General features: G+C 43.6%; 1 protein-coding gene across 4 annotated transcripts in view; it reads left to right on the top strand.

The window, feature by feature from the left end:
* KIAA0825 (KIAA0825 ortholog) overlaps positions 1–26,265 on the top strand; it is a 379,136-nt gene that overhangs the window by 56,174 nt on the left and 296,697 nt on the right. For all 4 annotated transcript variants that reach the window (XM_066602996.1, XM_066602997.1, XM_066602995.1 and 1 more), the window contains exons 5-7: positions 6,994–7,170; positions 23,421–23,503; positions 25,692–25,916. In XM_066602996.1, coding sequence (XP_066459093.1) covers positions 6,994–7,170; positions 23,421–23,503; positions 25,692–25,916 — 485 coding nt within the window. The remainder of the gene's footprint in view (positions 1–6,993; positions 7,171–23,420; positions 23,504–25,691; positions 25,917–26,265) is intronic.

Here is a 26,265-nt window from a genome sequence, read left to right as displayed (position 1 = left end):
AGTTAATTTTGGTACAACCCCTTTAAGATATATTCCAATTTTTCCACCACAGGGAAAATTAATTATACAGATAGTCCCCTACTTGCGAAACGGTTCCGTTCCAGGAACCTGTTCGCAAGTCCATTTGTTCGCAAGTCCAAACAAATGGTTGTATGGAGCGGGATCACGGGTGGATCCCGCTCCATACAACGTCAGGTGCCGGATGTCCTTACAGCGGCCACCCGGCGGCAGCAGTTCCGACGCGCCGCTCGTCAGAACTGTTAACACTTTAAATACCGCTCTGACAGCGGTATTTAAAGTGTTAACAGTTCCGCCGAGCGGCGCGGCTCGTCGGAACTGCTGCCGCCGGGTGCCCGCTGTAAGAAACAGCCGGCACCTGACGTTCAGAGGGCCCGTACAGCGTCCCACGATGAGATCGCGGGACGCTGTGTGGTTGCTAGGCAGCCGGGGACCTCCTGAAAGGCCCCAGGGTTGCCTATGCAGAGTGCCCATCAAGCGCACGGCTTGATAGGCGCTCTGCATAGACAGCCCTAGGGCCTTTCAGAAGGCCCCCGGCTGCCTAGCAACCGCGATCTGACCGGACAGGCTTCTATCAGGCTTGATAGAAGCCTGCCCGGTCCCTGCACAGTATGATGTAATACCATAGCATTACATCATACTGTGCAGGACAGATTGTTCGTATCTTGCGAAATTCGTAAATCGAATGTTCGCAAGTCGGGGACTATCTGTATTACACAATTCCCATTGAAATCAATGTCTAATCGCCTGTGTAATGTTAAACAAGATAGGTCTTCCAGACCGAGAGACACTCTTTATAGCTGCTGCCTTCTCTGGCCAAGAGATGAGGATCCCTTCTATTAACTCAGAATTCTTTGGCGGGGAAGGGAAAGTAGGATTTCTAAACTGGACAACTATTTTAAAGAGGTTTGTATCATGAAGAGCATCCCTGTTGATATTCCACATTACGGGCATATGGATGTCATAGAGGCTGTTCCCTTGCTCTGGATCTTCCTCTTGGAACCAGAATGGAGAGTGGCTTTCACTCTGGAGGACTCAAGTGTTCATGTGTTACATGATGTGTGTAAGGCTTTCTTCATAGAGCGTTTTTCACTACGCTGTAGCTTTCCATCTCGGAGTTCTGTCTGAATAACCAAAAATGGTGTTCAGACAACCCTGAACGGAACAATCGACTGAAAAAAGGGTTTGTGCCAAAATTAAATTTTAAAGGCCTAATCTATGAGGCTCCCATGCTGAGATCCCCACTGATCCCCAGAACAGGGGTCCCATTTTCCCAGTCCTTCTCACTGCAGGTTTGCTGCTCCCCTGCAGGGATGCGATTGAATGGAGATATGGTTGCTCATGAGCGGTGCCACTCCATTAACTTTCAATGGGACTGCTGAAGATGGCTAAGTACAAGTGCTCAGCTATTCTATCAGCCCCATTGAAAGGAAAGGAGCTTTGACCGTGCATAAATGGCCACAGCTCCATTCATTCTGCCGTCACTGCAGGTGGAAGAAGGAACCCCCACAGTGAAGAGAAAAGGAGGATATAGGACCTCTGTTCTTGGAATTTGTGGGGGTCAGAGTGAGATCCCCTACTGATCAGACTTTTATCACCTATCCTATGGATAGGTGACAACAGTGTATCTTGGGAATACCCTTTAATGAGTCAAATGGAGACTACTTTGGTATCCATTAGACATGGTTTCCATTCATTTCCATCCATTTTGGAGAACAGAAAATGTAGTCGACTGTCGTGTTTAATGAGAACAGTCAATGGGGACATTTTGTAGGACAACTTTTTGCTAATTTACTACTTGCAACACATTGACAATTCATGCTTTTAGATTTTTCAATTAAAAAATGAAAATTACCATGATTTTGTAATTTTCTCCTTGGATGCCACCTGCAGTGAAATAAATGTAAACCCAGCAGCATGCTAGCTCCAAGAAGTATATGAGCTGGCATACTATCATTCTAACCACAGTGTAAAGGTGCCTTCCTCTTGAGTAGTAATCGAAGTAGACACAATGGAACATTGGTGGAAGTAGACTGCCAGACCTGCAGAGAGGAGAGAGGCAGAAGGGGAAAGTCTCTGTGTATTTACAATTGTGTGAATGAGTGACTGGCTAACCAGAAGACAATAGTTGCAACTTCCGATATATAGATATAATCCGAAGATCTGCTCTGAAGCACAGACTGTTGCTCTTTCAAGTCCTGTTTCAACTCGGAACAGGAACATTTATGAGCACATGTAAACTTTTACTATCAGTGAGAAGGTTTTTTATTATTACTCGAAGGCAGACATTTGGATAGTTAGATTCTACGGCGGCTATTTCCATTTGACTGCCTCCATCATTCCACATGATTGTAGGCAGTTGTGTAAATCTATAAGAGGCTCTTCTGTATGTTTTCTTCATTTAGGCAATTTAGTTATAATTTTTGCTCTTGAACTAAATACAATTAAGATTAAACTGGCCTTTTTAATTGCCAACATTTATACTGTATTACCAGATAATAAAACTGATATCACTAGAGTTACTACTTTGACCCAAATTGCATAGTTTTTAATGAGTGCGGAACGCATTTTGCCCTCTGGTTGTTGTGGAACTACAACTCATTATGGGGATGATAATCCAACAATGGTCATAAAACTGTATTATTTGAAGAGCTAGTGAATTCAATTCCATCACTGTACTTTCCTTATTGCCCTCTGTGGTCTTGCAATCATTTTCTTGTATGTTGCAGTTGTTATGGGCAATGCTAGTAAAGCTGTGTAAATGTATTGTGTGATATTACGAGTTGCCATATCCTCACTGCAAATTATATCGAACATAGTTCTGGACAAATTATAATTGTATAGGTCCAAGGAACAGATGACCCCTGAATTGTTTTTAACCTGAATAACCAGGTTTCATTTAGAAAAAAAATCTAATCCCGAGACTGTGTATGGGTTATAGTGTATAAATATAAATTGTGAATACAGGAAAACAAATGAGGTCTTGTTAGTGCAGGAGTGAAATCTAAGAAAAGGAAGATATCTAACGTATTATGGGTCAAGCAAAGGTTCAACTTTCTAACAAGAAAGCTTTTCCTCTCCCAAAAAAGTAATCAGACTTTGGAATTTGCTTCAAGATGAAGTAGTGTCTACAAATGTGCTCAGAGAATTTAATCTTAAATTGGATTCCTTAAGGCGTGCGGAAGCCTTTTGATTATGCCAGTGTTTTCCATCAAAAAATTCAGCTTCCCATACATGACTCCTCTAGCGCAGGAAGTCTCGTCATCCACATAATAAAAACGTGTTACCAGTGTCTAAGGGAAGCTAATACCATTTTTTTTTATTTCCAGTAGGACAGATGATTAATAAACTTTTGAAATTTGCAATAGAGAAACTCAACTTTTTCAGTTAAAGAGGTGTTCTCAATCTTGGCCTTTCATGGCTAAAATTGGAATACCAAGTGTCCCTAGCCAGGGATTACAGAAGCACAGGAGGAGGCTGTGACAAGCTTTTTCCATAACTCCAATGGAAGTGAATATGTTAATACATACCATAGGATGGGCACCGCCCAATAGAACAAAAACTGGATGCAGCTACAAGGTATCTAGAAACTACATTTATAACTTCAAACAAAAAGTAGAGCCATACAAAAGCATGGCACACCCAAATACAAAGAAATGTGGAAAAATGTATTACACTATTCAAAAAACACAAACATGAATGATAAAATGATACAAAATATCGAATATATATATACACCAATCCATGGTTCAAAGCCAACGACATATGGTAAATGTAGCAGCATACCCATATAAGAGGCAATGTGACATGTTTTGACTACAAAAAAGTAGAGGCCAAGCAAGAACAAGGAAATGTAGGTGTGAAAATTGGTAAGAATGATACCCATCCATGGTATTTTACTATGGATAAAACCCGATGCGTATCACTACTCCAAGAGCAACTTTATCAGGAGAGTCTGCAGACTCAATGATATACCCTGGCCAGGGATTACAGAAACACGGGAGGAGGCTTTGCCAGTTTTTTCCATAACTCCCATAAAAGTAATGGGGAAAAAGAGCCTGCTCAGCTCTTTCTGTAATCGAGGCCACCATATACAGGCTGGATAAGGGTCTGTGGGGGCCATTCTGGAGATAAATGCAAATCTCACCTCAAGGTTTTTATGGCATGTCCCATAAGTATGCTATAGAAGTCTCAGATGGGAATACCTATATAAAGTCTGTTAGCTACACAGTATCTCCCCAGTGTCAGACTGCCTATCTTCTTCTAATTGCATCATAAACTGTTTAATTACACACATAGCTGTCATGCTCATCATCACTAAGGTCTAATAGGTTATTTTTTAATCAACCTGTTAGAAATAGATTCTTGTGGTTAGTGATTAACTCCAAATGGGGTTGTCTTATGCTGTACCTTTCGGTGCACATTATTGTGCTGTGGCCCCCAAAAGATCATTTACCGTGCTTTACCGAAAATAAGACACTGTTTTATATTAAGTTTTGCCCCACAAGAGGCACAGTGTCTTATTTTCAGGGGGTGTCTTAATATTCTCCTAGCAGGCGCAGTTTGGGTCCCTCTTGCTGGTCTACGACGCTCCTGCAGTCTTCTGTGTAGTCCTCAACGCTGAGAGAGCATTCTCTTGCTGGTAACGAGGATTGAACACCCCGCCTCCAGAAAGAGATTGCTGTGATTGGTTCAGGAACTGCACCCATTCAGGAACTGAATGGCTGTGATTGGTTTATTGAGCGACGGCTTTGATTGGCTGAGGCAGTGTTCCTTAACTAATCACAGTAATCTCTTGCTGGCGGCTGGGTATTCAAGCCCTGTTACCAGTAAGAGAATGCTCTTTCAGTTCTGAGGACTACACGGAAGACTGCCGGTGCGCAGTGAGCGGTACCTGAACGGCGCCTGCTAGGTGAGTATTGTTTTGTTTTTCATGTAGTGTAGCTTGAGCTTATTTTCGGTGGAGGGCTTATATTTCAAGCCCACTACGAAAATCAGCATAGGGCTTATTATCGAGGTAGGTCTTATTTTCAAGGAAACACAGTAGTACTCAGTTGTGCTTGTATCTCCTGCATGACTTTCCTTTAAAGGAGATGTCCCGCGCCGAAACGGGTTTTTTTTTTTTTAACCCCCCCCCCCGTTCGGCGCGAGACAACCCCGATGCAGGGGTTAAAAAAACCACCCGCACAGCGCTTACCTGAATCCCGGCGGTCCGGTGACTTCAATACTTACCGCTGAAGATGGCCGCCGGGATCTTCTACCTTCGTGGACCGCAGCTCTTCTGTGCGGTCCACTGCCGATTCCAGCCTCCTGATTGGCTGGAATCGGCACGTGACGGGGCGGAGCTACACGGAGCCCCTCTCTGGCACGAGCGGCTCCATAGAAGAAAGCTGAAGACCCGGACTGCGCAAGCGCGGCTAATTTGGCCATCGGAGGCCAAAAATTAGTCGGCTCCATGGAGACGAGGACGCCAGCAACGGAGCAGGTAAGTATAAAACTTTTTATAACTTCTGTATGGCTCATAATTAATGCACAATGTACATTACAAAGTGCATTATTATGGCCATACAGAAGTGTATAGACCCACTTGCTGCCTCGGGACATCTCCTTTAAAGTGATCCATTCACATTGAAAATGCTGTCCAATCTCCAAAGCAGCATGTGATAAAGCAGGAACAGCTGAGCAGGTTTATGTAAGGTTTCGTAGAAAAAGATGCAGTATAACTTGTAATTTATTTAGTTAATTTTTTTGCTCTATGTGTAGGAGTTCAGTGGGAAGACCTACTTAGTGATAGGCACCTTCCCTGTATCAGTATGCATACAGAGATAACTGTCAATCACTGATAGGACCGACACTGGACTCCTACATGTATAGAGTAGAGAAGACATGTATTGCTACAGGAGATTGAACTTCTTGTAATCAGTTTAGTACATAGCGGAATCTCTACCTGTACTTAAATGGTGGTGATAGACTGCTCATTTACTGTCTGTCCCCAAGATCTGAACTCCAGATACACTATCCTACCAAAAGTATTTGACACCTGAGCAAGAATCGCAATGGCTTTGTCATGGGCAGCTGGTGTGTAGCGGTCTAACTCATATATCTAATAGCATGCAGTTCCCATCATATGGTGCTGACACTGACTTGGTTTCTGCTTGCTGGCGGATTCTCACTGTGCATGTGTATACTCTGTAAATTCATTGGAATGAGGCATTTAAGCAAAATGAAGCAAAAGTATCAATGTCTGACACCTCCAAGGGTCTCCTTATATGTAGTATTATATATGTAGCATTATTTAGGGGCATGCTAATATTGTAAGGCGGCCTGCAGACGGCCGGGTCGGATCCGGCTGCGAGAATTCTCGCAGCGGGACCCGACCCGAGCGTCTGCAGAGAGCAGCGTGGCACTCACCTCCTTCCGCGGCTCCGGCTCTTTGATGTGCCAGCTGCCGGGCATGCACAGACCGAAGCCGGGAGCCGGGGAGCCCCGCACAGAAATAGAGCATGCTTTGATTTGTTTGCCGCGCAAGATTCCGCATGGCCAAATCGCGTCCGTCTGCCTAGGATTGCACTATGGCAGCTTCCATAGGTGGAAATTCCGCGGGAAATCCCGCCGTGGAATTTTCGCCCGTCTGCAGGCGGCCTATGACACGATCCATTCTATTCATAGGGGAGTCCAAATACTTCTGGTAAGTTAGTGTAGTAATATAAGTACATGAGGCATTAAAATATAGAATACTGCCGAGTTCTTCTTACAATCCAGTACTTGCTGAAAAGTCAGGCGATAGCCAACGGGATGGCTGTCGGGCACTACTGCTCCTAACAATTGTGTAAATGTGCCCTAATCCTCAGCAATGGCTGGACATTGGGATCTCTGATTTACACAATTCCTCAAGTTATATGAAATTACGGTAGTTTTGTGCATCTGATAGGTTAATGCATTGTATTATAAAAACACTAACATTTTTGTTTTCAGCCCTGAATACAGAGGATCAGCAGAAAAAAGCTTTTGATACACCCTTACAGCTGAGTCGGCTGAAATCCTTGTCAACGTTCATTAGCCTATTTTTGTGGCTTGAAACTAAAGTGGAGAAGACAACTTCTGAAATCCTGTTTCTTTCCTGTTACCCAGAAATAAAAGGAAATGTACAAGGTAATGTTTTGCACTGATATCTAGAAGAAATTTGTCACAATGTATATGAATTCTTGTATTATTTACTAAACAGCAGGTGCTCCTAGATACCGCTATTAAATATACAATGAATCACAGGCAACACGTGAAGCTACTGGGCCCCAATGCAAAATCTGTGTCAGCCTTTCAAGACATCGCTGTGGCCTTGCAGTGCTGGGGTCATTGGTTAGAGTCCGAGTAAGGGCTACATTTAAATCAAGATTTTATGTCCTCCCCATGTGTTATGGGTTTCCTATGTTATCCATTTAGAGTTCGTTTTGGGGACTAAACACTTTTTACATTGAGAGCACCGGGAACTGTATCTAAGAGCAAAGCGTGTCTGAACGGATGGAAGCGAGTATGAAGAAGAAACGGATAGATTCAGCTGGGCCACGTCTGTAAAGCCATGCAGATGGCCATCCCCACTGACTTTTTACAGCCACGGGTCCTCTTTAAAATGAACCAATTGGCTTTCCTGACATGTCTCTTCAGTAAATACTTGCATTCCTTAAGAAACAAGGGGACCAATTACAGTAATGGTAACACCCAGTTGTCAATTTATTCAGAGATTTCCAGGGTTTCTGAACAAAGGAAAATCTAAACTTAATGTTATAGAAAAGATGGTCCAAAAGTGTTGCATTATGGGTAGAGATGAGCAACTTTTGAAAAGTTTGGTTTTGCCAGTACACCGAATTTCGGAAAAGATTTTGGTTTGAATTAGTTTGAACTGAACTGGAACTTCATCTGTAATAAGTAACCTGGCCAAATGATTGGGGGTGAGGGGGGTTCTTCTCCTTTAGTTCTGTGGTTAGCACTGTTGCCTTGCAGTGCTGTGGTTCTAGGTTTAAATGTGACATCATCTGCATGGAGCCTCTATGTTCTTCCTGTGTTTCATAATCACCTTTTATATATATACTAGCGTACCCGTCGCGCGTTGCTGCGAAGACAGACATACATACATACATTCATTTTTATATATCTAGATAGCAGCTTTCAAGTTACCTCAGCGGTATAATACATATAACAACCAATCACAGCACAGCAGCTTTCATGTTACCTCAGCAGTATAATATATAGCAACCAATCACAGCACAGCTTTCATGTTACCTCAGCGGTATAATATATAGCAACTAATCACAGCACAGCTTTCATGTTACCTCAGCAGTATAAGAAATAGCAACCAATCAGAGCACAGCTTTCATTTTACCTCAGCAGTATAAGAAATAGCAACCAATCAGAGCACAGCTTTTATTTTACCTCAGCAGTATAAGAAATTGCAACCAATCACAGCACAGCTTTCATTTTACCTCAGCATTCTCAATATCCAGCAATTGTCTTGCGAAACGTTCAGCGGATGCATCATTTTGTAGTTGAACACGCATCCCGTTGCTCGTAATGCCTTTTGCTTTTGTGCTTGAGATGGAAATCAAACAATCTTTGTCTGGGGGGCATAACTGTCGACGATGCTCTCAGGATAGGTGTACTATGCCAGTAATCTTCCCAGGAGTGTACTCGACAACTTCCCAAAGTTTCATGGCGATTAGATGAATGGTGTAGTAGCGCAAAAAGGACAGACAGACAGACATTCCTTTTTATATATATAGATGACATCAGGAAGTGAGAGAATTAGATTCCGTACGTAAAATTTGGACGCTAATTATTTTGCGCTTAGAATTGAATAATCGAGTTGGGACCTATTAACTTTTCCTATTTATGACATAATCAATGCTCGTGCCAAATTTCAAGTTTCTATGACATTGGGAAGCGAGAAAATTAGATTCCGTACGTAAAATTTGGACGCTAATTCTTTGGCGCTTAGAATTGAATAATCGAGTTGGGACCTATTAACTTTTCCTATTTATGACATAATCAATGCTCGTGCCAAATTTCATGTTTCTATGACATTGGGAGGTGAGAAAATTAGATTCCGTATGTAAAATTTGGACGCTAATTCTTTGGCGCTTAGAATTGAATAATCGAGTTGGGACCCAATAACTTTTTCTATTTTTGACATAATCAATGCTCTTGCCAAATTTCAAGTTTCTATGACATTGGGAAGTGAGAAAATTAGATTCCGTACGTAAAATTTGGACGCTAATTCTTTGGCGCTTAGAATTGAATAATCGAGTTGGGACCCATTAGCTTTTCCTATTTATGACATAATCAATGCTCCTGCCAAATTTCAAGTTTCTATTACATTGGGAAGTGAGAGAATTAGATTCCGTACGTAAAATTTGGACGCTAATTCTTTGGCGCTTAGAATTGAATAATCGAGCTGGGACCCATTAACTTTTCCTATTTATGACATAATCAATGCTCGTGCCAAATTTCAAGTTTCTATTACATTGGGAAGTGAGAGAATTAGATTCCGTACGTAAAATTTGAACGCTAATCCTTTTGCGCTTAGAATTAAATTATCGAGTTGGGACCCATTATCTTTTTCTATTTATGACATAATCAATGCTCGTGCCAAATTTCAAGTTTCTATGACAATGGGAGGTGAGAAAATTAGATTCCGTACGTAAAATTTGGACGCTAATTCTTTGGCGCTTACAATTGAATAATCGAGCTGGGACCCATTAACTTTTCCTATTTATGACATAATCAATGCTCGTGCCAAATTTCAAGTTTCTATTACATTGGGAAGTGAGAGAATTAGATTCCGTACGTAAAATTTGGACGCTAATTCTTTGGCGCTTAAAATTGAATAATCGAGTCGGGACCCATTAATTTTTCCTATTTATGACATAATCAATGCTCGTGGCAAATTTCATGTTTCTACAATATCGGGAAGTGAGAGAATTAGTGGCAATGATGGAAATCGAACGATCTACGTGGGGGGGGCGTAACTGTCGACGACGCTCGCACGCGCGCCATTTATCATAGCATAAATGTACTATGCCTATAATCTTCCCAGGAGTGTACTCAACAACTTCCCAAAGTTTCATGGCGATCGGATGAATGGTGTAGTAGCGCATAAAGGACAGACAGACAGACACACACACAGACAGACAGACATTCAATTTTATATATATAGATAACATTAATATATTGCTTCACTTGAAATTTTCTGCCTCTTCTCGGCGCTGAACTCGGGTGCACAGTGACGTTTCCTCCCTTGTCCTCTCCTGTGGAACTAAGGAGGAAAGGACTCTGGGGAGCAGGATCCCGGGTCCACACTGACGTCAGAGTGTGCATCGGGAACAGCGTTGCCAGCAGCGCTGCTGCATGATTACCAGTGGGGAGCTGCGGCACCCCGGCCAGTAATCACTATTGTGGTGAGCGACCGATGGTGGCGCGTGCCAGCAAGGAGGGCTCTGCATGCTGCCTCTGGTTTGCCACCACTGGGATTGAGAATTGTGTTTCAGATGTTGTTAGCTCACAATTGAATACAGTTTTAGCAAAACTGTTAGGGTATACTCACACTGCGGAATTCACCGCGGAAAATTCCATGTGAATTCTGCATTTATAATCGGCGCTTTTCTGACAGTTTTTGGTGCAGATTCACACGTGGAATTTGCTCTGTCAATTGGCAAATTCCACACACGCAATTCCAATGCAGAAAATCGCCTTTCTGCATCAAGGAGTGACATGAATTTTGCCCATTAACATGTTAGTTCTTGATACAGAAATATGATTTTCCGCATCAGAATTCCGCAAACAGATTTCGCCCATTAACAGGACAAATTCCGCCTGTGGATCCTTGCCAAAAACCATATCAGAAGGATGCGGATTTTGATGCAAATTTTAGAGGGGGAATACATAAAGAATTTTCCGCAGTAAATTCTGCCATCTGAATATACCCTTAGAAGCCCGTCAGAATCTGTTATCGTATCCGTTTTACTGGAAAAAGCAGTCTTTTTCATCAAATGTGAAAGAGGCTCTTAATGGAGCTTCTGACCCAGACATAAAGAAAGCTTAAGGCCTAATGTCCATGGGTGGATTTGATTTGCAGAATCTGCATGGGTCACCCGCACGGAAGATCCACAATTCAAAGTGCCCATAGGGAAGCATTGGCATCCGCAACTGAATTTAAGCATGCAGATTTGATTTGCGGACTATTTAGTGCGGAAAACAAATCGCAGCATGCTCCATTTCAGTGCAGATTTCGTGCGGACGGGCTCCATAGAAGTCAATGGATGCGGACGATCAGCAGTTGGTCCGCAAATACAATTGCGGATGCACTGCGGATTTGAAGGTTAAAATCAATTAGGGAGGTGAGGTTGCGAATGATACGCGTACATCTGCGCAGAAAAAGCATTACATCCGCGATCTCCTACAAATGGTTTCTGCAGGTCTTTCGCTGCGGAAATCCGCGTGTGGAATCCAAGCCACCCATGGACATGAGGCCTTAAGTTTGAAAATTATTTTAGCCTCTAGATATAAACAAGTATGATTTGGAGTGCATTAACCCTTTGCAATCCAATTTTGGATTCAGAGTTTCCTTGGGGGCTTTCTCTTTCTGTGATTTTACAATGGCGCCATCTGCTGGCTAGAGCCAGTACTGCAGTATGTGACATGCTGGAGAGGCGCCCGTCAGCAGAGCGGCCAGTAATATACAGTAAGAATACCCTGCCAGACGTCTTCCGACATCGCAAGCTGTACAGCCTTCAATCAGAATGTCTTTAGACGTCAGACAGTGGATTGGAAAGGGTTAAAAGAGGCATAGGCTTATTCAAATAAGGGCAACTAAATTAATAAACAGAATGGGAGGACTGAAATACCCAGAGAGGCTAACAAAATTGTGATTATTTACCCTAGAAAAAAAGACGGCTAAGAGGCGACCAAATAACTATGTATAAATACATGAGGGTACAATACAAGGATCTCTCCCATGATCTGTTTATACCCAGGACTGTGAAGGTAACAAGAAGTTTTCATCAACATACCAGAAGGGGGTTCTTTACTGTAAGAGTAGTGAGGCTGTGCAACTCTCTGCCTGAGGACGTGGTGATGGCAAAATCTATAGAGGAGTTTAAGAGGAGAATAGATGCCTTTCTAGAGCACTATGATATTATAGGATATAGATATTAAATAACCAGCGGGGTTGTTGCTCCGGGTCTTGGACTGAGGTAGGAACTATTAAAATGTTGATCCAAGGAGTATTCTGATGCCATTATGGAGTTGGGAAGGAATTTTTTTCCCCAGGTGGGCTAATTGGCTTCTGCCTCATTGTTTTTTTGCCTTGTGGATCAACAAGGGGGGGTGGAAACTAGATGGACTTTGTCTTCCCTCAGCCTAACATACTATGTTACCATGTTCAAAATGGTGAGGAATTGAGACCCAAAGGAGATGTATCAAAACTAGTGCAAATAAAAATCAGCTTGGTTACCAATTGCAGCCAATGAGTTTAATTTTTCCCAAGGTAAAAAAATGTGATGGATGCAGAAGAAAAATGAGTGTAGCAAATCCAAAAAATGCAGGTACGGCCCAAAATTTAATAAGAGGGCCGTGAAGGATAGAGTGTCAACAGGTGTGGGATGATGTGGATGTGCTGCCAAGCAGATGATTGCTCCACTAACATAGGCATGAAGGAAAGTAGATCCAATAGGCAAAAACACACTGGTGACATGGTGCAACCTTCCAAAAATAATTGGGGAATGAGAAGGAGTGAAGTCCAACTTCTCCTACATTTTAGTTTAACAACTAACAACAGAAATGTGTTCTGGGGTATAGAACGCCCTCCTAAGTTTATCTAGAGCAGATACATCCCACCTCCACATGGGCAGTTGGCATATGCCTCCTCCGCGTGGTTACTCCCAGCGTTCTACCCCTGCAGGTACAACTAAGCCATGTTTTGGAGTCAACTATATCTTTTCCATCTAAACTGAGGAAGGCGATCTATACCCCTAATACACGTTTTAATTTATGGTTGTTAAAATAAAGGAGCAGTTGGACTTTACTCCTTCTCGTCCTCTAAATATTTTTGGCAGGTTGCACCGTGTCCCCATTTTTGTTGTCTGTTGCATCTTTAAAAAACGTGAACAGGAGCGCTACTGTGGTTGACTTTTCCCATGAACTAGTCTTATATGAATCCTACCCGAAAAATGTTCCGATCTTTTATGGTATAATGATTGAGCTTTCATTGTGCATTATCTCAGTTGAACCCCTTTAGGAAATATGGAATTTGCTTAACCCCTTAGTGACAGCCAATATGCCTTTTTACTGACCTCACTCATGAGCTTTCAATTTGCACATACATCTTTTTAAGGCAGTGGCTTGGCTGACTACTGACAGGCAGACTGCTGCTCTAACTGCCAGTAGCAGAGAAATATCAGATCCTAGCAGTTTATCCCTTTACATGCCACAATCAACAACTGCACCATGTACGCAGATGACAGGTGGAGGGGCCCTTTCTGTCAGATATCGGCACCCTGCAGCACAATTATAAGGTAGTAATGGGTTCCCATGGCAACCGGAAGCCTGACAAAGGCCTCCATATCTTCAATGTAACTCAGATTATTAGACCCCGCCTCCAGCGGAATCTAGTAGGCTGCTGCAATAGGTTTAGTAGGATGCACTACATAGGTGATGCAATGTATTACTGTAGGAATCAAACTATTGCATTTTCAAATCTAGTTTTAAAAAAATGCATTTTTCCCACAAAACCCTCTTCAAATGGATAAAATACCAAAGACGATTTTTAAAAAGCAACACAAAATAGTTATTACTGCGTTCGTTATGACCCAGACAATGGAAATATATTACTTATCACACCGAGTAAATGCCATAAAAATAATGTTAAAAACTAACACCAGAATTGCTATTTTTCTTTCATTCACCTTCCAAAAAATGTAATAAAAAGCAATCCGGTGGTCGTGCTGGCGGGGTCCCTGGTGCAACTTCTGGGCTGTTTTGAGTGAGAGGCGGGAGGTCCGGACCTGGGCCTGCATGCTACACGTGCCGCGCGCTGGGAGACCGGCCCACGTGGAACACGGCGGCAGGAGAGATAACGCTGCGGCTCCCTCCCTGCTGAGCATCCCTGAAGCAACTGGTGGGTGAGATCCACGATACGGACAAGGAGCTGAGCGTCGGGTGCAGTGCGGCACCTCCCCCACCTTTGCCTGAGAGGCTGCGGGGGAGCGCGGGGACGCTGATGGGCACTCACCAGTCCTGCAGGCAGAACACTGACGTGGAGGCTGTGAGGTGAACGGTGACGGGGCTGGGATTCTCCTCGGGAGTCCCTTACTGCTGCGGAGGCTGAGAGTGGGTGCCGAGGCTGAGGAGACGGCCCCTCCTCCATCCTGACAGGCGGCTGCTGCTTAGCTGAAGCGTGGGGGAAGAAAACTGCTACAGCACACAGCGGGAGACTGAGAATCCCGGGCGGGCTCTCTCCAGCTTCAGACAGACCAGCTCTGTGGGGGGCTTTACAGCATCCTGAGGTCACAGCACGGCTGGCAATCAAGTTACTCCACTACTACTCCCAGTGGACAGACATCAGCTGGAGGTAGGCACTGTATTACTACTACTCCCAGTGGACACTTGTAGCTAGAGAGTCATTTTGCCACTACTGCTACTCCCAGCGGACACGTCACTGCTGGAGATAGAGCCACTCTGCCACCACTACTACTGCTCCTAGCGGACACGTCACTGCTGCAGATAGAGCCACTCTGCCACCACTACTACTGCTCCTAGCGGACACGTCACTGCTGGAGATAGAGCCACTCTGCCACCACTACTACTGCTCCTAGCGGACACGTCACTGCTGCAGATAAAGCCACTCTGCCACCACTACTACTGCTCCTAGCGGACACGTCACTGCTGCAGATAGAGCCACTCTGCCACCACTACTACTGCTCCTAGCGGACACGTCACTGCTGCAGATAGAGCCACTCTGCCACCACTACTACTGCTCCTAGCGGAGACGTCACTGCTGCAGATAGAGCCACTCTGCCACCACTACTACTGCTCCTAGCGGACACGTCACTGCTGGAGATAGAGCCACTCTGCCACCACTACTACTGCTCCTAGCGGACACGTCACTGCTGGAGATAGAGCCACTCTGCCACCACTACTACTGCTCCTAGCGGACACGTCACTGCTGGAGATAGAGCCACTCTGCCACCACTACTACTGCTCCTAGCGGACACGTCACTGCTGGAGACAGATATTCTGCTACTACTACTCCTAGTGGACGCATTACAGCTACAGATAGAGTGACTCTGCTGCTGCTACTACTACTCCTAGCGGACACATTACAACTAGGAACAAGGCCATTCTACTACTAATCCTAGCGGACGCACACAGTGGAAGAGAGAGCTGTTCTGCTACTACTACTCCCCCCAACGGACACATCACGGCTGGGGAGAGGGGACACTTTACCACTCCTAGAGGACACAACCCAGCTGGAAATAGTCACTCTACTACTACTCCTAGTGGACGCATCACAGCTGGAAATAGTGTCACTTCACCACTACTACCACTCCAAACGGTCATACCACAGCTGGAGATAGTTTTTCTAGTACTACCACTCCTGGTGATCACAACCCAGCTGGAGCCAGTGACACTTTCTACCTAAAAAGACCTGTGTATGCCTTTAGTGTACCCCAGTAGAGTGGGTGACATCAGACTTAGTGGTGGGTCCTGCTGACCGCAATCATATCGACACCGGTGTCCTGCCGGCGAGGGAGCCGTAGAACCTCAAAAATGAGCCGCAAATCTAATATACCAATAGCAGAGCGGCTACGTGAATTTGCTCACGAACAACCTGATGATGCTAGCCACGCACCCTCTGATCCACTGAAACGGCCACCCCCCCTCGCCAGGCTCTAGCACGCTTCTACCCTCTGACTCGGAACCTACACTACGGCAAGTTACGGCCCAACTGCTAGATGCCATTAAAGGTTCTACTACCTCATTAACGAGCAAAATTGAGGAAGTTAAAATTGACGTGGGCCTCCTACGACAGGATATGCAGAATCTTTGGGAGCGAGTCGGAGAGACTGAGGCCCGCATCTCACAGGTGGAAGATACTCTAACTCCAATACCAGCTAAATTGACCGAAGTGGAGAAGATGGCCGGTCTATGGTCTCAACGAGCTGATGACCTCGAAAACAGACTAAGAAGAAACAATCTTCGAATCTTAGGCCTGCCGGAGCGTGTTGAGGGACAAAACCCGTGTGCGTTTATGGAGGGGTGGCTGAAAGACCTTCTTCCAGAGGCGGCCTTTTCTTCGGCCTTCGCCATTGAACGGGCACATAGAGTTCCATCTCGGCCCCCACCTCCGGGTGCCCCACCGCGACCCATGCTGGCACGATTACTCAGTAGCAGGGACAGAGACGCCGCCCTACAAGCTGCTAGACGTAAAGGGGCACTTAAATTCAACAACACCACCGTCTCCATTTTTCCCGACTTCTCGGCCACTCTTCAAAAAACGAGGGCATCCTTTGTCAACGTCAAGCGTCGGCTGAGAGAAGCTGCTATCCAGTATTCCATGATGTATCCTGCCCGTCTGCGAGTCATTCATGGCGACCGCACTATCTTCTTCTCTACACCTGCGGAGGCTGAGACCTGGTTGGAGCGACTCCCGGGATCGCCCAGACGTTGACCTGGAGCTCCAGGAGTTCAAGAACTGGTAACCTAAGTGTTGTGACCCTGTCGGAAGTCTGCCCTCTCTACCTCGTATTTAACACCTTCAACTCCCTTCTGTTCCCCTACCCTGTGTGGACTGGGCAGTACTACGTGACAGAGACCTTTTGCGACTTCTTCTCCCACGCCTCAGGGAATTATCATTATAACGGTTATATATGTTTTCCGGGATCCACGGACTTTATGTTTGGTGCGAAATGCGAGATTGTGCCCTATATATTGCCATCTGAAAGGTGCACTCTCTCCCCCTATATTTACTATGTTGCATGAACTAAATACCAATGTTCTCCTCATTCTAAGTAATCGGGCACACATGCAACTTCAAGTTTGGTTTATAACGTTTAGTTATGTTTTTTTTCAAGTTTTGCAAGGATTGGTGCAGCACAATGTATGGATATGTGATTGGAGGGGATTTGTAGAGGTTGGGATGCTCCTGGGCCACTACTGGGGGTCCACCTCCTTTAACTTAGGGATTATCCTACTACTACATGTAAAGTATAATATTAATGTCTAATTTCACTATGCTGTCCTGGAATGTCCGGGGGCTGGGCTCTCCCAGAAAACGCTCTATGGTTTTCTCACAAGTGAGGCGCTGTAACCCGCATATTACATGTCTCCAGGAGACCCATCTGACTCCAGAGTCTATATCATGGTTGCGTAAGCCCTGGGTCCAGTGGTCCATCCACGCTACCCACACTTCATACTCCAGGGGAGTATCCATCCTGATACACAAGCGACTTAGATGGGAGCCTGGTCGGACCCTGAGAGACCCTGAGGGGAGATATGTCTTTATACAGGCCTGGGTTGAGTCAAATCCATATGTTATCCTTGGGGTCTACCTGCCGCCACCGGCAAACCTGACTGTCCTTCATCAGGCAGCCCAGTTTGCGGCTCAGTTCCCAAACGCTGCTGTTGTCTGTATGGGTGATTTTAACATGTTGCTTGACACAACATTAGATAAATTTAGCACTACTCTGCCAATTTCTATTAACCCACACCCTACAACACTAACTACATTTTCTCAGGAGGTAGGCTGGCAGGAGGTTTGGAGAGCTAAACATCTAGCGGATCGGGAGTTTTCGTGCCACTCAGCCGGCAGCAACTCTCTGTCACGCATTGATTACATTTTCGGTAACGCCCGTGCTTGTTCAACAGTAGCGAAAGTACAATACCTTCCTAGGGATGTGTCGGACCATTCTCCCCTTTGGGCTGAATTTGCTATAGCAAATAGTAAGACTAATAGACATGGTTGGAGAATACATCCCTTCTGGCTAAGTCTATTTGACCCACACGATCGTATTCCCGACCAGCTTGCCACCTTTCTTGAAATAAATAGCCCTGATACTGACCCGGCACTACTCTGGGAGACCCTTAAGGCCTTTCTCAGAGGCTGCCTTCGCTCCTCTATATCATTTATTAAACGCAATACTTCCCGATGTGAGCAGGAGATGGCATCCGAATATTCCAAATTGGAAGCGACTTATGTCGCAGACCCCTCAGATGACAATAGAACAAGGTGGTTGAGTCAGGGAAGACAATATCTCATATATCTGCAGGAGAAGGCCCGTAGGTCTACTTTCTTTGCTAAGCAAAAATATTATGAACAAGGTAATCAATCCAGCAGCTGGCTGGCTCTGTTAGTCCATCAGAATTCAGCGTCTCCCTCTATACTACGTATCAAATCTGATTCCGGAGAAGTCCTTATTGACGGGGATCAGATTGGGATGCGATTTCAACAGTTCTACACTGAGTTGTACAACACCAAATTCCAGCATTCTCAGGACACCCTGAACAATTTCCTAAATAAGCCTACATTCCCGACACTCACACAGGACCAACAAGCATTTATGGATGCGCCCTTTACCCTGACTGAATTAACGGAAGCGCTTTCGGGAATGTCCAACGGTAGATCGCCAGGCCCTGATGGCATTCCAATTGAGGTATATGCCAAATACCAAGACATATTGCTCCCTACATTACTTGCAACATACAATGCGGCCTATGAGAACGGAGATCTCCCTCCATCCTTCTACGAAGCAACAATAGTATTAATTCTAAAACCGGATAAAGATCCCCTAGACTGTGGTTCCTACAGGCCAATTTCCCTACTTAATACTGATTACAAACTCCTAACTAAAATGCTGGCTAATCGTCTCAATACCATAATACTGGATTTAATCCACCCGGATCAAACTGGATTTATGCCCGGAAAATCCACTAGAGAGAATTTGAGGAGGGCCCAAGTGGTGACGCAGATAGGGGCGGCCAGAGAAGAGGATTGGGCCTTGGCCTCCTTAGATGCAGCAAAGGCATTCGATTCCATTGAATGGCCCTTTCTCTTCCAAGTTTTACGGAGATTTGGTTTCGGCGAGACTTTTATACGCTGGATCACTCTTCTGTACAAATCCCCCCTAGCAGCTATTTCCATTAATGGATCCTGTTCTCCCTACTTCCGACTACATAGAGGAACTAGACAGGGGTGTCCCCTTTCCCCCATACTATTTGCCCTGGCCTTTGAGCCGTTGGCAATGATTCTACGAGAAACCCAGTTATACAGGGGTGTCACAGTGGGGGATAGGGAAGATCGAGTGGCTTTATATGCCGATGATCTCTTGCTTTTCTTGGCGGACCCTGAGGCAACCCTCCCCCATGTGATAAATCTTATTAATACTTTTGGTGAATTCTCGGGCCTTCAAATCAACTGGACTAAATCAGCCCTGATGCCTGTTTCTCGTGAGAGTCGTCTGGGCGATATTGACTCACTTTGCGGCCTCCGGATCTCAAACCAGTTTAAATACTTGGGGTTACAGATAACCAATGATGTGGGAAAGTCTCTAGAGCTAAATGTATACCCCCTCATAGATTTATTCAGGTCTAAGTTTAAAATATGGGGCTCCCTACCGCTCTCGGTAGCGGGGCGAATCAATCTTATCAAACTAATAGTATTACCAAAATGCTTATACATAATGCAGCATGCGTCGCTGCATATCCCGTCCCGCTTCTTTAAATCCATGCAGTCCCTGATGTCTTCCTTTATTTGGGGAAATTCCCGCCCCAAACTACGAATCTCTACGCTTCAGAGGCCGAAGCAAGACGCGGGCGCTGCCCTGCCAGATTTGTTCATTTACTATGTGGCAGGCCAGCTAATTCACTTGAGAAGCTGGCTGAGTGATGACCCTCTCCCCAACTCTGAGGCGCATCTGGCACATTATCTTAAAATCCCTAGATTGTGGCCCCTGCTGGAATCTCCTTCTACCCTAACAGGCAAAATGCTACCAATTCATAGGTTGGCCTCTCAGGTCTGGCGGCAGGCCAAGTCAATTGGCAATTTTATGGACATAATAGCTGACACTCCCCTTTGGCGTAATCATGGGCTCCCAGAATTACTCCGACTGGAGGACGCCCACATTTGGGAACAATATGGCATCCGGACCCTGGCAGACCTCTATCCACAGAACACCCTGTCCTCATTTGAGCAGCTACAAAATAAATATGATCTGCCCCGTTCCCATTTTTATAGATTTCTCCAGGTCAGACACGCTTTAGAGGCGCAGTTCCCGCCACCCAGACCTGCTATTTCTCATTACCCCTTAATAGGCATCCTTCGCTCCCAAGGCCCCCGGGGCCTCATATCGGCACTATACTCCCACCTCATCTCAATACGAGCCTCTCAGGATATACCCTCTGCCCTAACAAAATGGAGGACACTGATACCGACACTAACAGACGATACGTTCCTGGAATCTCCTCTATATGTATCCCCAGCAGCCAATAATAAAATGATCCAGCTGTATATAGTGTATCAGTGCTATCTCACTCCAGCGAGATTGTACAAAATGGGCAGAATACAGTCTACAAACTGCATTAGGTGTTCCTGCGAATATTCAGATTTTTGGCACATGATGTGGGAGTGTCCTGTTATTGAAGGTTTCTAGGGGGAGGTCACAGGTTTCCTCTCTGAACTTGTGGAAGTCCCTGTTCCACCGAGCCCAGAGATCTGCTTATTTGGAATACTAGATGAAGAAAGCTGGCAACACCATAAAAAGATTTTTCTGAGGGAATCTTTGTTCCTTGCTAGAAAAACGATTGCATTGCGGTGGATGGATCGTAAGAACCCCTCACTCTCAATGTGGAGGAAGCTGGTCAATTCGGTGGTGCCATATAATTATATAGTCTACAAGGGACGCAAGTGTCCTGAGAAATTTGATAAAGTGTGGGGTCTGTGGTGCGATTCCCCCCTCACGTTATATTCACCACAATTAATGGCTTCATCCATTCTGGAGCTCAGACGTGCCCCATAGTGGATACATGTTCTGGAGCGAGACCTGTGGCCTCGGAGATTTGGCTTCTGTGTGACTGATCAGGTTTTACAGAATTAATGTGTTATTTATGTTGTACTGCATTGACTGAACTTTTATACCAACCTAATTATACAGTGATGTGTATTATCTACGTGCTGCACCTTCCTGCGATTGTAAGTTTCTGTATGCTATTTAATTTTCAATAAAACGAGTTTAAAAAAAAAATAAAAAGCAATCCAAAAGTCACATGTACCTCAAACTGGCACCAATAAAACTACAACTCTTCTCGCATAAAAAAAGACCTGATATAGCACTGTTGATGGAAAAATAACAAAGTTATCAATCTTAGAATGCAAATTCAATTGTTTTTCTTTAAAAATGTGGTGTTTTTTATCTGCAAAAGCAGTAAATATTTATAAAAATGTATATCAACTTGGTATCATAGTAATCGTCCAGATCCAGATTAAGAAAGTTATCCTATTATTTTTACTGAATGGTGAACACCATAAAAACAAAACACAAAAGGAATTGTGGAATTTCTGAGGGGTTTTTCCTCCCTCCCCCCCCCCCCCCCCGCCACAAATGTTAGAAAAGTTTTACAAAACAGTATATGTACCTAATAAGTACAACTTGTCCCCAAACATAACAAGCTCTCACATGGCTATGTCAATGAGTTATGGCTCTTGCAATGCCATGATAACAATCGTCCTTAAACCAAAAAAATAGGCTCGCCAATGGGGTTCATTTTGATCTCTTCATAGGAAACATTATTGGCAATGACAACCTATGTCATATATATATATATATATATATATATATATAGTGTGTGTATATATATGTGTGTGTGTATGTATATATATATATATATATATATATATGTGTATATATATATGTGTGTGTGTATGTATGTATGTATATGTATATATATATATATATATATATATATATATAATGTAGACTTTAAATTGTTCTACTGTGATTTTTTTTTTTCATTAGACATCAAATTACGAGGGGGGGGGGAATATAAAATGTCAGCTGCGATAATGAAGGATAGTTATACTTTTGTGATCTGAAGAAATGTGAGCAATGGTTTTTTGTTCATTTTCCTACTGCATTGTTCTAGACTGAAGTAAAGACATAGGTTCACTTTTATCTATGTTTTAGAACAAAGACGTAGACATGGTGTTTTAAGTAGAACCTGCTTTTCTTAATCTTCCTTAGGTGAAAGGAATTGTTATATAATAGAAGGATTTTTTCCAAGAGGTACCAAGGGATAGGCAGAGGCAGCCTTGCTCTTTCTGCCCTTTTATCACTGGTAACATTTTCCCCATTGTAAAAAGTCATGACAAATGAACAGAGAATATAGAATCATGGCAGTCATATTGCCTGTTTAGAGCTTTCAGTGTTCTTTAAAAACTTAATAAAGGTCTCTACTGAGGTTGGATTAAAAGAACCTGTTAAGAAGGCAATTGCTTCCCAAGAGATAACCTCTAATGATAAGAAAAAGGGGAAAAAAGTGTTATTGCTGCTTTCACATTGTCAAGACAGAAAGGTCTCTGTATCTTTGTCCTACAAATGAATTTTGAGAATAATCTCATACTGCTTGCAGAGATAAAAATCCAGGTACTTCTTGCCTGCCAGCATCTTAAATTTTCACTAAGGATTTGATAAGGGATTAGAAGTTTTCTATTTGTGTTAGCTGCCATAGTAGGTGTGATCAAAAACCTGCTAGAAAAAGGGGCTGCGAGAACACGTGATTGCCGAATCCTATATAACTTATTTTTAGCAATACTTTTATCGGTTCTGATTATTGCTGAAATTCCAACATGGATTTTGATGTCAGCCTAGTGATAAGGACAATATCTTGTGCTTAAAAATGAAAATATTAACAGATAAAACTGCATTTCTATTCAAGCCTTCATAAAGCACAGAATACACAATGTACAAAACCACACAAGAGTGCAACAACAGAGTATACCATAGTATCATTTAGAGATGTATGACTAAAGGTGGCCATACATATTAGATGAATGTTGACCAAACACACGGATTTCAATAGAATCAGCTGACCATGTAATTTGTATGGGGTACCATGACTCTCCTCCGATGGCAGATGCTTTTTTTTTTCGAGGAAGATAAGCAATGCCTGGAGGTGACGTCTTTCCCTCTTCTCATTATAAACACAGCACACTCTATAGGGTTGGAAGGAATAGCTGTCAGCCGAATGAACATTCAGCCGGCCGCTATCTAAGGTGTATAGCCATCTTCAATATTGTAAATTTTCTACAGAATTACTACAATTGCAATATACCCAAATTATCGGTCTACCTTTTTTGTGTTCAGGAAGTCGGAGAATGGATTCCAATGAGGAAAGTACTGGAGAAAACATTATTCTGGATGAGAGCTCCTTGCTGATGAAAGAAATGGTAATGCCGAAATAGGCAAAATACTCTAGGTTTTTAGAGTTAGATCTCGGTAGTAGCTAACTGTTAGACAATTGTATGTATAACCATAGAGCTCAATAAAACACTGCCCAAGTAGAGGATTCCAAGGTCAGTACATCTTGTACTTCTAGTGGTTAAAAGATGTAGAATGCAGAAATGATTGAATTCCCAAATCCCAGCAATTTCAGAATTGGTTGTGCAAATGCGACATTTGATGGAAACGGTCAGGCTGTAAACACTATGCCACAAAGAAAAACAGAATTTTTTTTAGGAAGTGGAAAATTTTCATTCAAGTACATTTACCAGAACAGGAAATTTCGGATCTTGTAGCGCCTTTGAGTATACAGAGGGATATTGCCAAGAGCAATTGATAGATAATCTTGGATCCTTCAAGATCAGGCATATTAAACCAGTATGAAGAAATGTGCTTTAGTTGTGAATAGTGGACTGGCAACATTAGCGGCTGAATTTAATTTGAAATCTGGACCGAAGCTTACATCAGACATATAAAAAAATTGGCTAATTCTTGTAATTCCTTTGATGGCCTAACCTAACACTAGATCATGTAGGGCGCAACGAATATTTTCATCTTTGATATGCCAAAACTGATCCAGTGCTTGTATAGTAAGTGTTATATTCGAGCTGGATGCAAAAAACCTTGTCCGGATCAGACATAATTTGTTGTTCTAAAAAGGCCAATGTAAGTATAATATACTAATGTGGAGAACAGAATATATTTAAAACAAAACCAGAAAGTGGGGGAATTAGAAATCTGATCCTAACCTTCTAATGCAATGATACTCTAATTAAACATGAAGCACTCTCTCTGATAAGGGCAACCCTATTTAAGAAACCTGGGGCAACCCTGACTCTCCCTAGATGGAAACTGGGATAATGTTTACTACAATAAATAATATATGCAGTATAGATGTTGAACAAGTGTGCAATGAAACAGATGAAATACCAATGCTGAAACCGAAACAAGTCAGGAGAATGGTGTTACAACACCCCGAATATCCTTAAAGGGGTTGTCTCGCGAAATCAAGTGGGGTTACACACTTCTGTATGGCCATATTAATGCACTTTGTAATATACATCGTGCATTAAATATGAGCCATACAGAAGTTATTCACTTACCTGCTCCGTTGCTAGCGTCCCCGTCGCCATGGTTCCGTCTAATTTCAGTGTCTTCTTGCTTTTTTAGACGCGCTTGCGCAGATAGATCTTCTTCCTTCGGCTCGGCTCGGAAGCATCTGCGCTTTGGCTCCGCCCCCTTGTACGCATCATCGCGTGGCTCCACCCCCGTCACGTGCCGATTTCAGCCAATCAGGAGGCTGGAACCGGCACACATCATGGGGCGGAGCTACGCGATGACGCGTACAAGGGGGCAGAGCCAAAACACCGATGCTTCCGAGCCGAAGGGAGAAGATCTATCTGCGCAAGCGCGTCTAAAAAAGCAAGAAGACACTGAAATTAGACGGAACCATGGCGACAGGGATGCTAGCAACGGAGCAGGTAAGTGAATAACTTCTGTATGGCTCATATTTAATGCACGATGTATATTACAAAGTGCATTAATATGGCCATACAGAAGTGTATAACCCCACTTGATTTCGCGAGACAACCCCTTTAATACCAAACAGACTTATCTGACTGTAGAACAGGACAAGAGCTGCAGACTTGACCAGAAACATCTTCAGACTAGAAGTATAACCAGTGTCATCAGTGAGGAGGAGCCTGAACAAAACACACTGATTGGCCCAGCTGGGACACACACCTCCTAGTTTACTAATCCATCCACTCACCAGCAGAGAAGTGCTTATGTTGGCGTCCAACACCATAATGACGCTTAGCATGCATCAGTGTCAGAATCATGTGGGACCGGGCTGACGCAGTGATGTCACCCTAGTCCTGATCCAACACAGATGGCAAGCCATAACAGTAGTGAGCTACATATTGGGAATCTCTCCATATATAATGTAGAATTATTTCGTTTTGTAGTAGGAAAGCAGTGCCCAGACTAGGGATTGTTCTAAAGACTATCACCTGCCACTGACATACTGTTTCAGCAAACTGCTACTGCACACATTGAAACCATGTTGTGCTTCAAAATGACATATGTCCATTGAGTTGATCTTTTCATCTTAATTTTGTATGATTTGTATTATAGCCTACCTTGAAATTTGGTTGGAGGAACAACCTTAAAGAACTATCAGTTTTCCTGTCACATAGTATAAGCAGTGAATTGGAAATACTGACCAATTGTGTTCTGCAAAGAGATGATGCAGCACTGTCTGCTATAGGAAAATCCGAAATGGACCTTGCCGACATCTCAAAGGCCTATGAGCACTATGGATCCATTTGGGAAAAACAGAGGCCCAAAAAAGTTGCAAAGGTAAATTCTGGTACAAGTAGGAACAGATTAAACACAATTTCTGTCAAACCACCAATTAAAGTAAACTCTTGTGAACCGGCAAAGGGTAATTTGTTTGTTATAGCATACTAGTCTGGCGCAATACAGTAGGAGCATGAGTTTTTTCTTTTGACTTTTATAGACTCCTTAAAGCTTGCAGTTTAGTTTATACTATTAGTGCCTCCCTTAGAAAAGAAGTTGTAAAATTAAAGAGTGTAAGCCAAGGATTGTTTATAGGACCTGTACAGCCCTTGATGTCTAATTCAAAGGGGAAGAGGTGGTGACAGGTCATGTTTAAAGGGCTTATGTGCAAAATTAATGTATTTACAGA

This window comes from Eleutherodactylus coqui, chromosome 5 (genome assembly GCF_035609145.1).
Source record: "Eleutherodactylus coqui strain aEleCoq1 chromosome 5, aEleCoq1.hap1, whole genome shotgun sequence".
Lineage (NCBI taxonomy): Eukaryota > Metazoa > Chordata > Amphibia > Anura > Eleutherodactylidae > Eleutherodactylus > Eleutherodactylus coqui.
The sequence above is the reverse complement of the archived record's forward strand: the minus strand, read 5'-3'. Positions and strand labels throughout refer to the sequence as shown.